This window comes from Eleutherodactylus coqui, chromosome 9 (assembly GCF_035609145.1).
Source record: "Eleutherodactylus coqui strain aEleCoq1 chromosome 9, aEleCoq1.hap1, whole genome shotgun sequence".
Classification (NCBI taxonomy): Eukaryota; Metazoa; Chordata; class Amphibia; order Anura; family Eleutherodactylidae; genus Eleutherodactylus; species Eleutherodactylus coqui.
In genome coordinates, this window is record NC_089845.1 from 92,117,963 (window position 1) to 92,130,384 (window position 12,422).

The 12,422-nt window shown below is 50.3% G+C and overlaps 1 protein-coding gene across 1 annotated transcript in view; it reads left to right on the forward strand.

Moving 5' to 3' along the window:
* Positions 1 to 12,422, forward strand: part of LOC136578224 (chloride channel protein C-like) — a 211,417-nt gene that overhangs the window by 43,906 nt on the left and 155,089 nt on the right. The window contains exon 4 of the mRNA XM_066578074.1: positions 2,048 to 2,177. Coding sequence (XP_066434171.1) covers positions 2,048 to 2,177 — 130 coding nt within the window. The remainder of the gene's footprint in view (positions 1 to 2,047; positions 2,178 to 12,422) is intronic.

Here is a 12,422-nt window from a genome sequence, read left to right on the forward strand (position 1 = left end):
GACTCAATCATAATCTGCATGTTATTTGTAGATTTTGTCGAGTATTTTGGTGCAGATACGCACCAAAATATACTATGTGGGAACGTAGCCAAATGATTAACCTCTTTGGATAACCTCTCTATGTCTTGTTGCAGTAGAAGTTAATGTAGAGGGCTTTCCAGCTCATTCTGTTGAAGAAATGTTTGCGATAAGCTAACAGGGTACATATCAAACCCCACAAAGTGAGCAAATGCAGCTAAAAATATCACAAAATAAAACTTTAGTAAAAAAAATGCAATATCATGAAGACCAAAGGCATCATGCTGAAGCCATAACCAGGGCCATTTTAATCATAAGGCCAATTAAGCACATGCCTAGGGCCCAAGAAACATGGAGGCACAAGAAGATGTAAAAAATGGGGAAAAAAAAGTGAAGACAGACTAAAGGTCCTTCTACACAGGACGAGTGTCGGGCAAATGATGCTCCTTGCATGGGAGCTAGCAGAACAGGCTGGGTCACGGAGCGGCCAGCAGGGGGCGGGCAGTGCAGGAGATTTCTCTCCTCCCGCTCCTCTGCCCCCTGCATTCACATAACACAGCGGCCGTTCGCTACTGAACATCTGCTGTTTAAACCGCATGATGAGCAATGAGCTTCATTGCTCTTTTATGCAGCATAAAAGATGAGCAATGAAGCTCATCGTTCAGTTTAAACAGCAGATGTTCAGTAGCGAACGGCTGCTGTGTTATGTGAATGGAGTTGGGCAGGGGAGCGAAAAGAGAGAAATCTCCTGCACTGCCCCGCCCCCCTGCTGGCTGCTTCGTGAGCGAGACAGCTCTGCTAACTCTCATGCAGAAGCACGGGAGCGCGGATCACAGGAACGAGTGTCAGGCATCGATTGCCCAACAGTAGTCCCATGTAAAGAGACCTTAAGACTGCTTTCACACATGTGTAAAGACCCACTTACAAACACAGATAATCTTCCAAAAGATCGAAAGATAAGCGTCCATTTTGCATAAAGTACTAATAGGCACTAATTGCTATTAGTACCTTATCAGCTTCATTTGCATGCACATGAGCTTCTGGGAGTTGTTGCAGAACTCATCAGGAGTTCTGAGCTCTGTAATTAGCTTCATTGTTCATCCATGGGCTGCTAAGAGAAAACAATGTAATTTCTTGCTCCCCATGGAGAATTCAGCACCATGGACAGCAGACACAGCATGTGATCCTGCTTATCAGCTGTTCTGCCAGGGGGCTGACATCTGAGAATAGCTGATGCAATTTTATCAGCTGTAATCGGCTATCTTCTGGCAGAACACAGCATGCGATGGTTTTCAAGCAGAGCTGAAAACTGTTTGGCAGAAAACTGAAAGATGGGCACATTTAGGTAAAACAATTATCACTCAAAAGATGGCTTTTGAGCAAATTTTGAGCAATAATTGTTGTGTCTCAATGGGCCTTTAAGGCTCAGTTCAGTGTTTCTGTCTCTCTGCTCTCTTTTCAGAGGAGAGAAACTGAGATAAAACAGAAAAAAACGGATTATTTTTTATCCCCATTGATAGCAATGGGGTTTAAAAAAACCAGAAAGGCTTTAGTTTGTTTCCATACCGTTAGCTTTCTGTTGTTTTGAATGGGAAAGGAAGCAGTCTGCAGCGTTATCCAAATCCGAAAAGGTAATAAACTACAAATAATTGTAACTACTACTCCACCTGTGACTTGATATTTACTTATGGCTAGTTATTGTGTATATTTGGTTTGGAGGGGCCTGAATTCAGGGCCCGTTATACTTTTAATCCAGCCCTGGCTATAACATTAACCTTTGTTAATGTACACAATTAATGATACTGTAATTCATGAGGCAGAGGTGGAAGGTGCTTTAAAGTCTTCCCTGACAGGCCACATACCTCAGCTCTATGTCTGTTGTCCTTTGTAGATATGTCAATATCTCATATCCTAATAATATTTTGAGGACACATTTGAAGCATGAACTGTACAATAGCTTGATTACTCATATCAATTAATTTTGGAATATACAAATATAGTAAGATTAATAACTGTCTTTTATTTATAGGTCAAACTGGGATCGTTGGGTAATGATGGCACTTATTGGACTTGTAGTAGGAACAGTTGGATTCTTTATGCACCAAATATTGGATATGTGTTTTGAAAGGAAGTGGGAACTTGTTGAAAAGTATATCACGGTAAGAGATTGCTTCTTTTATAGGACTAATATTTATATGTGCCTTTTAGAGCTCTGTTTAGAACATTTAGAATGCTTTGTGTGGCACAGAGTGTTAATGTAGCAGAAATGCAGTCCTAAGCTCTTCATGACCTGAAGGTTGCGGGTTCCACCCCCAGCTCGGGTCAGGTAGCCGGCTCAAGGTTGACTCAGCCTTCTATCCTTCCAAGGTCGGTAAAATCAGTACCCAGCTTGCTGGGGGGTAAAGATGACTGAGGAAGGCAATGGCAAACCACCCTGCAAAAAACAGTCTGTCAAGAAAACTTCACAATGTGATGTTACCCTAGGAGTCAGTCATGACTCAGTGCTTGTACCTGGGGATTTTACCTTTAGAAGACTAGATAGGCCTAAGGGGTTTATTTTTTTATTAGAAAAAAAAAATACTTACCTATTCCTCCCCAGGCAGTCTTCTTTTTTTTTTTTTTAAAGGAATTTTATTTAGCCAGGAATAAACAAGCATATAAATACAGATGATTGGCACCACAGGTATCAGGTTCAGCAGACAGTACATTGCATGAAAACAGGGTAGAGGCAGTCTCCGCCTGCATACATAGGTATATTTCTTCTTAGCATGCTATGTCTGGCTAGTGCTTTTTTATTTCTTTCACCCCCCCCCCCCCTTAAAACTCTAACTTTATTGATTATTACTGAACAACAGTTTAACTTTTGGATAGATCAATTGTAATCAATCAGAAAAAAAAAAAAACAAGGACTTAAACTTAGACCCCCCCCCACCCACCCCCTGGCGCGACTCTCTTAAAGAGAAAAAAAAAAGAAAAAGGAAAAAATATTTCCCTTCTCCCCTTCCCCTCTCTTCCTCCTTTTTTTTTTTTTTTTTTTTTTTTTTGTGGGAATAGCGGAGGGAAAAAAGAATTAGTTTTCTGAGCACTGGGTCTTTAACTTAAATTGAGCAGATGACTCTCTTTTTGTCCTTCTCTCTCTCTCACTCCCCCCCTACCACCTGGTTTGGCTCTCCCGACGCCGTCGCTGAGCAACTCACCCAGCCACCCCAGATCTTGTCGAATTTTTCAGGGCACCCCCTGGCCATATACGTCAGCTTATACATTGGGACTTCGGCGTTAACGACCCTGACCCATGCGCTCCTAGTCGGCTTCCCAGGGTGTTTCCAATTAAGTAGAATCACTTTTTTTGCATAAAAGAGAAGCAGCTTGTACAGTGTACGTGTTGCCGCGGACACCGGCAGGTCTCCCACGAGCCCAAAAAGGCACGTTCCAGGATGCATGATCCTTGGTGCCCCTAGGTGAGTTTCCATAAAGACAAGCACTTCTCGCCAGTATTCCTGTAGGACCGCGCACTCCCAAAACATATGCATGACCGTCCCATCCGCCACCATACATCGTGGGCACGCTGCAGTAGGGAGCAGGCCCATTGTGCACAACCTGGAGGGGGTGTAGTATATGCGGTGTAGAAACTTGACTTGGATGAGCTTGTCTCTAGCGCTAACCAGGGGGGGACCAGATCCGTCCAGTATATCCTCATCCTCCCCTGAAGTCAGATCAGGAATGTCCACCTCCCATCTCTGTACGGCCCTCTCGCCCAGTGGGGCCAGATGTCGCATTGTATGAGCATAGAAACTCGACAGCGGCCTGACAAGGCTGCACATCTGCGCCAGGCTCTCCAGTCGCGTCATGGATAGTGGGACAGACGAACCCCCAAACTGAGCCCTGGCCGCATCTCGTAATTGGTAATATCTAAAGTAAGAATTTTCGGGCAGACCGTGGGCAACCCGTAACTGCATAAAGGTACATAGCTTGCCTTCACTGACTATGTCGGAGAGGACATTGACGCCCCGGCGTCTCCAGAAGGCAGACTCCGGGAGGCGCTGGAAGTGTGGCAATTTGGGGTTATTCCAGAGGGGAGTGTGTGGGGATCGCGCTGTCTCCTCTTCAGCTGACAGTCTCGTGACCCGCCGCCAGATCTCCAGCGTCACCAGCATGGGCGTGGGCAGCGGGCCGACCGAGGATGAGGGGCCGCTCAGTAGCAGTCCCCGAAGGTTCTGCGTAGGGTCCACCATTCTACGTTCCAGGCCCACCGCTGGGTTGTAGTTTGACGAGCATATCCACCATCCCGCGTATACCAGTTGGCTAGCCAGGTAATAGTAGTAAAAGTGCGGTAGGGCCAGTCCCCCTCCACTCGACGGGAGACACAAGGTCTCCAACTTAATCCTAGGTGTAGTGTCTCTCCACAGTATACGCAGCACTATCCCACGAAGCCTGGTAAAGAATTTTTTTGGGACTAGCATAGGGGAATTATGCAATATGTACAGGAATTTTGGTAGCAGTTTCATTTTTAGCAGGTTTATTCTGCCCACCAGGGTAAGCGGGAGAGAAGCCCAGCGTATCGCCACCTCCTCGGCCCAGGCCAGGAGGGGGACCAAGTTGGAGTTGTAGAAGGCGGATAGTTCCGCTGAGACCTTTACTCCCAAGTAGGTGGTCTGGGTCGTCCAACTCAGCGGGGCGGGTAGAGGGAGCTCGGCGGCCCCAGGGTCCACCGCCAACAAATGGGTTTTGTCCCAGTTGACCCTGATGCCAGAATGTGTGCCGAATGCGCTAAATATAGCCAGAGCCGCGTCTAGAGACGCCCCCGGGTCTTGAAGGAAGAGGAGGGTGTCATCTGCATAGAGCGCTATGCGCTCCTCGTAGTTGCTCAGCTTAAATCCCTTCACTGTTGGTGACGTTCGAATTTGGATTGCCAGGGGCTCTATGGCGAGGGCAAACAAAGCGGGGGACAGAGGGCAGCCCTGTCTTGTGCCTTTACTTAAGGAAAACTGGGCAGAAACATGTATATTAGTTTTAATGTTGGCCACTGGGGAGTCGTATAAGATCTCGATCCATTTAATGAAGGTTGGCCCGAATCCGAACCGCCGCATCACCGCCCATAAGTACTTCCACTCTACTGAGTCGAAGGCCTTTGCCTGGTCTATGAATACCAGGGTGCGCTTCCCACAGTTAGTGTGTTTGTATGATAAGTGATCAAAGAGTCTTCTTAGGTTCATGTCCGTGCTCTTGCCAGGCATAAAGCCGGACTGGTCCGCGTGTATGATCTCTTTCAACACCGAGTTTATACGCGTCGCCAGAATTTTTGCAATTATTTTTACGTCGCTGTTAAGAAGAGAAATGGGGCGGTAAGAGCCGCAGTCCGTGGGGTCCTTCCCGGTTTTGGGGATCATTATTATAAGGGCTTTACGCATTGTGTCCGGTAATGTCCCCTCTCGCATAATAGAATTATATAATGTGAGGAGTCGCGGGGCCAGGGTTTCCACATTCTTTTTGTACCATTCCCCAGGGAGCCCGTCCACACCTGGTGATTTCCTATTGGGAAGTGCCTTAATGGCTTCCGTTATTTCTTCTATACTCAGGTCGCTATCCAGGTGGGCCGCGCTGTCTCCACTCAGTGTGGGGAAGGGAATGTCCTCTAGGTACGCCAGGAGCTGTGTTTCAGTACAGCCCAGCCTGGAGGTATATAAATCACCATAGAATTGGGCGAACGTTTGGTTAATTAATTTGGGATCGCTTATTAGAGTGCCCGTGCCATCACACACCGCCGTAATCGGTGGCAGTGTCTGGTCCTCTCTAGCCAGGTAGGCCAGTAAGTGGCCGTTCTTGTCTCCCTGATCAAAGATCCGGTGGCGGGAATACAGAAGTTTCTTCTTAGTGTATTCAATGAGCAGTAGTCTATATTCCCGTCGCAGGGCACCCAGGGTTGTAGTGGTTTCCGGGGAGGGGTCTGCTATGTGCCTAGTCTCTGCTAAATCAAGGCGCCGTTCCAGATCCAAGCGGCGGGCCCCTAGGGATCTTCTATGCTCGGCAATAGCCGAGGTAAAGGATCCCCTGGTAAAGGCTTTAAATGCGTCCCAGACCACCAGCTCCGAGGCCGTCCCCTCGTTGACCTCCCAGTACATTTCAGCCTCTTGTTCTGCGTACTCGTGTACTTCTCTCTGTTCCAACCACAGCGGGCTCAGCCTCCACGCAGGGCGGCTTCCCTCGACTCCCAGGTCAAGCACCAGTTGGAGTGGGGAGTGATCTGAAATGCCCCTGGGCAGATAGGATATATCGCGAACCATGCGGAGGCAGTCCGGGGAGCCAAAACAGAGATCTATGCGCGAGAAGGCATTGTAGGTCGGGGTATGACACGAGTAAGCTCTGTCATGTGGGTGTCTCACACGCCATATTTCCTGCAGTGAGTAGGAGTCGGCCCACCCAGGGAGCCGAGTCCGCGCAGAGGCGGCTGGAGTGAGGCGGTCCCGCAACGGGTCCAAGATCAGGTTAAAGTCTCCCATGATTACTATCGGGGCCGCCTCCAGGAGGACCACTCGTACCATCACCTCGTGAAGTATTTCAATGTTAGCAGGTGGTGGCAGGTAAACATTTACTATCGTGAGGAGACGGCCATGGAAGGTTCCCTGTAGGATCAGGTAGCGCCCCCCAGGATCTATGTGTATTTGGCGGAGGGCAAACTGGGCCGATTTGGCCACCAGTATACTGACTCCGCGAGCGTAGTTGGAGTAAGTCGCGTGATATGCTGAGCCTATTGTTGCCCGCTTAAGCGACAGCGTCTTCGAGCCCCTAAGGTGTGTTTCTTGGAGTAGTATCATGTGGGGGGAGCGAGTTTTAAGGAAGTCAAAAGCCAGTGCTCTTTTAATTTTAGAATTTAGGCCCCTGACATTCCAGGAGACCAGCTTCAGGTACATGCTAGCCATTTTCAGGGGACTGGCGACTATTCCCGCAGGTTAAAGCATCCGAAAAAGAGTCGCGCCAACGACCACAAATAGAAATTACAAAACGAACCAAAATCAGTTCCCATTTACCAACCCCAAACAAAACCCTCCCCTCCCACCCTACCCATCCCCCCGAACATTGGACAGGTTTCGATCCCATAACTCACGACTTTGTAGGGGGCGTAAGGCCTTGCCCCAGGAGAAAGTCACCAACAGGCTATAACAGAAAAATGCAGAACAATAACAGCAGTTATAGGCATGAAAATAAAGTCCCCCTGTGAAGAAACAGAGACAAGGTTATGTGGGCGTGGGCTGCATCCGTGTAGGCTATAGGTGCCCGGTACGGGCCTCGGGCGCTGCGTAGGCCCCCAGTCCAGTCCGGCCCCCACAGTCCACGTAGGAGAAAAGCAGTTTTATCGCAGCCCACGCCGTTTTTCATCTTCATTATCTTCGGCCGCCGGCCTTCTTACCTAAAGTGGAGGGGGAGGGGGTAAAAGAAAAGAGAGAGAAGAAGAGAGGAAAAAAAAAAAAAAGGGGAAAAGGGGGGGGAAGAGGTACCCTCCACTATTATGCTGCAATGATCCTAGGAAAATGATGACCGGCCAGCCGCATCATATATGCATCTGTGAAAGTCTCACGGTGCGGGTTAATTTTGTTCGAGCCAGTTTAGGACATCCTCCGGGTTTTCAAAGAAATGGGAGCGGTTATCCTTGATCACCTTTAGTCTGGCAGGATATAGCATGGCGTAGATCAGTTGTTTTGAGCGCAGCATCTTCTTAGCCTCTACAAATTTTTGTCGCCTTTGCTGCACCTCCAAGGAAAAGTCCGGAAAGATACGGATTGTTTGTCCGTCAACCCTTATCGGGTCTCTCTCACGGTTGAGCGCCAGAATTTTGTCTCTGTCCCTATAATTAAGTAGTTTTGCAATGAAGGTGCGTGGAGGGCCTCCGGGCGGCGGGGCTCTTGATGGGATGCGGTGTGCTCTCTCGACGCAGAATAGGGGTGACAGAGATTTGGGGCCATACTCCTGTTTGAGGAGCGATTCCAGATAGTCACAAGGATCTCTGCCCTCAGCGCCCTCCGGCAGTCCTATGAATCTGAGGTTGCATCTGCGCAGGCGGTTCTCCATATCATCCAGTTTTTTCCCCTGCGCCGTGAGGTTGGAGTTGAGGGTGCGCACCTGGTCTGAGAGTGGAGTAACAGTGTCCTCCAGGTTGGAGACTCGCGTCTCGACTTCTGTTGTACGCTCTCTCAGCGTTTGGACGTCCGCTCGCAGCAGACCAAAGTCCGACTGTAGTGCATCAATTTTTTCTGTGAGGGCAGAGCGTGACTCTGTAATCGCCTTCAATACATCGGCGATAGTTGGGCCAGATGCGGAGGGCGAAACTGGTGCTGTGGCCTCAGGGGACGCGCTCTGCGGGCTGGAGGGCGCATTGGGTTGGGGGTCCGTTGAGGTGCTGGGCCGAGAATATTGCTGCAGCTTGCTGGTTATTTTGGCTTGCTTGGTGGGCGCCATCTTGTTGGAGGATAGTAGTAGGGAATGTCCGTAGGCTCGAACTTATAAGATGTCACAGGGGGGGATTCATGCGCAGTTTAAGCTTTACTGCATGGCTGTTGGGGTGCAGTCATAGTGTAGTAGTTTACGCGCACCTTTAACACGGTTCTTTCAGGCGGAAGCTCAGATCCTAGCCTCTGGGTGCGCATATGGCAGTGAGTTACAGTCCTGGGGTGCCACGTTGTCAGGGGGCGAGACACACGGGAATGTGAGGGGGGGGCAGGCAGTTGCGACTGCACCCCTCGGTTCGGAGTAGAGTGCTCCCTTAGGAAAAAAATAAAAAGGGGGGGGACCCCGCGTTATTCTCCGCAGCGTCCCCTCTCTACTTCCTCCCCCGCACTGCCCCCGATTCTCTTCCTCTGCACCCCTTGTCTCCCTCTGCCTAGGTGAGGTCCGGCTGGGGGGAGGGGTGGAGGGGGCCCCTCAGTGTGTCTGCTGGCCTGGGGTGTCTGTTGCGCTGCAGGGGGTTTCCAGTGCCCCAAGGGTTTTATCACAGTCCCACAGGGGTAGGTGAGCTTAGGGGGAGCCGCAGGATCCGATGGCCGCAGCCGCGGCGTCACTCACCCAGTCTGCAGTCCTGTGGGTCTGCCGCTCTCTTTCCTGATTCTTCTGCCCACTCCCGGGCTCTCTGCAGTTCCCAGCAACTGTCTCCCCCGCCTCCGGTGCTCCCCGGCAGGCGTTTACCGCGGCTTTCCGCGGCCGGCCCTCACTTCCGGTCGGCCGCGTCTGTAACTCCAGGCCGGGGATGCGCCCGGTTCCGTAGGCCGCAAAATCGCGGTATTCGCTAGAGACCCGCGGGGGGTCTCTTTCACTTCGTCCCGGTCCGGCAGTGCCCGCGGTAGCTGTTTCGGCCCCGTGGAGGCCTCCAGGCGCGACAGAAACACGCCGGTATGTCTCTGCAATCAGGAGCCCCGGCCCGTGCGTGCGCTCCTGTTGCTGGCTAGCCACGCCCCCCCCAGGCAGTCTTCTTACCGCATTTTATGGTCGCCGATCTTTTCCTGATTCCTCCAGTCCCCTGAGTCACGTCACTCAAGCTGACCGGATCCTCTTCTTCTTGTGATCTAGCGCACATTTGCAGGCATTCTGCTTCCTGCAGGTCAGTATACACTATGTCCCTAGTGACGTAGCATTTACCGCCTAGCAGGAAATGCCGAATCCTATGCCGGGCTTATGCCGCAACTGCACATGTGCAGTGTCTTGCTGCAATTGTTCATATACTATTGTCGCGAGACACTGCATGCACAGTCGCGACATTAGCCGTCATAGGTTTTCAGCATTTCCTACTAGGATGTGAATGCCAAGTCACCAGTGACATAGTGTTCACTGACCTGTATGAAGCAGAATACTGTGAATGTACACTACATCACAGGAAGAAGAGGATCTGGCTGGCTGGAGTTGAGGTGACATAGGGAACTAGAGGAGCCAGGAGAAGATTGGTAAGGAGATAATGCAGTAAGAAGACTGCCTGGGGAGGTAAGTGTTGAATTTTTTTTTCTAATGACAAAACCCCTTTAAGTATTTTGAAGAGTTACCATTGTTTAGGTCTACCAGCCTACTGATAGGTTGAAACTTGCCTAGTTTCAGAACTTTCCAAGTACTTTGAGGTTATGGATTTATAAGAACCTGAAGGGTAAAGGCTGACTTACACACAACAATTATCTCTCAAAATGTTTGTAAACGACAGCTTTTTAATGATAGCCATTGTGTGTAAATGTGTGCACATCATGCACTTACCGTGCACTCTTTGTCCATTGCTGAGTTCAGCTCAGTTTAAAGGCCATCGACCCTGATAAGAAGGATTGGCATACTCTGTTCTCCGCGGGCAGCGCTGATAGAATTGTATGCAAGCTGCTGCCTGCGGCAGAATAAAATTGATGTATTTAGAGAACAGACCACCTGCTGTTCTCTAAATACATGCATATGAAGCTAGTTAGCTACTAATGGGCTTAATATTATTTATAGTTTATATATAGTTTGTACTGAGAGGCAGAAACAATATTAGCAAGCCAGACTAAATACATGAAGCACTATAATCTGGCAAGAAGGAGGTACTAGGGTTAGGCTTATATAGGAAGTCAGAGGTAAGACTAATTAGCAGAATTTCAAGAAGCAAGGAACTAGGTCAACAGGTTCTGCAAAGGTCTTGTTCAGGATCACCAGGTTAGGTCATCAATATCAGATCAGCAGGGGTCTGTCACCTGGCTCCCCCACTGATTAGTTGCTTGCTCCAGTCTCTGTGTGCCACAATATAATAGCTCTGTATACTGTGCAGTGGCCCATAATAGTACTACAAGCTCAATCCCATTCATGTGGAAGGAAGCTCCATCAATCTGACATTAATGACCTATCCTGAGGATAGGTCATCAGTAAGAAAAGTTCTAGAAAACCCCTTTAAAGGAAACCTGTCAGCATAAGAATGCAGTTCATCCTGCAGGCAGCATTTTATATAGCAGGAGGAGCTCAGTAGACTGATATGTAGGTTTGTGGGGAAAAAAATCAGTATAATATTTATTGTACTCATTTTTATCTATGTTCTTTTCAACCTTAAAGGGGTTGTCTCGCAAAATCAGGTGGGGTTATACACTTCTGTATGGCCATATTAATGCACTTTGTAATATACATCGTGCATTAATTATGAGCCATACAGAAGTTATTCACTTACCTGCTCCATTGCTAGCGTCCTCGTCTCCATGGTTCCGTCTAAATTCGCTGGCGGCTTGCTTTTTTAGATGCGCTTGCGCAGTCCGGTCTTCTGCTCTGAGCACGAGCCGCTTCAGTGTGCTCGCCGCTACAGCTCTTCTGCGCATGCGCAGGCGAGCTGTATCTTCTCAGGAGCGCGCTGGAGCAGCCATTCTGCTACCATCCTCTCTTAGAGGAAGGTGCAGAGCCGCCCAGCAGAGCCGCCCAGCAGAGCCACCCAGCCGCCCAGCAGAGCCGCCCAGCCCAGCCGCCCAGGTAAGTGATGGGTGACTGACTGACGGGGGTGACGCGTGACTGACTGCCGCTGTGGCCCCGGAGCCTACTGCTGGGGCCCCGGAGCCTACCGCTGGGGCCCCGGAGCCTACCGCTGGGCCTCGGAGCCTACCGCTGGGCCCCGGGGCCTACCGCTGGGGAGCCGGGGCCTACCGCTGGGCCCCGGGGCCTACCGCTGGGCCCCGGAGCCTACCGCTGGGCCCCGGGGCCTACCGCTGGGGAGCCGGGGCCTACCGCTGGGCCCCGGAGCCTACCGCTGGGGAGCCGGGGCCTACCGCTGGGCCCCGGGGCCTAGCGCTGGGGAGCCGGGGCCTAGCGCTGGGGAGCCGGGGCCTAGCGCGGGGAAGCCGGGGCCTAGCGCCGGTTACCTGCTGCCTGGCGGTGGGTGACTAGTCGGCCGCGTTCAATCCCGGGGTCTGGTCGGCGGCTGCGGGGCGTCTGGTTGCCATGGAGACACAGCTGGTAGCGTCTCGGGAGCGCGCACGTCTGGCTACAGCAAGCGACGGGAAAAGAGTCGGCGGCCATCTTGGGAAAATTTTTATAAGTTGCTGAAACGCTGGAACTGTAAGTACAAACCAGCTAGAAAAGTCATTTACAGGGGGGCTTAGTAATGTATGCTTAATTAGGGGGACTGGGCAAAAAAAAAATTCACTGCTTCCTCGAGACAACCCCTTTAATGGTCCAGTGGGCGGTCCTGTCAGTGATTGACAGCAGTCTGTGAATATTGGTGCACACAGAGGTAGCTGTCAATCACTGATAGGACCGCCCACTAGACCACTAAGCTCAGAAAGAGAGATTAGAATGAGTAAAATACAAGTTATACTGGATCTTTTCCTACGAACCTATATATCAATCTCCTCAGCTCCCCCTGCTCTATAAGATGATGTCCGCAGAATGGACTGCATTTTCAAGCTGATAGGTTCCCTCTAAGTACTAGGAAA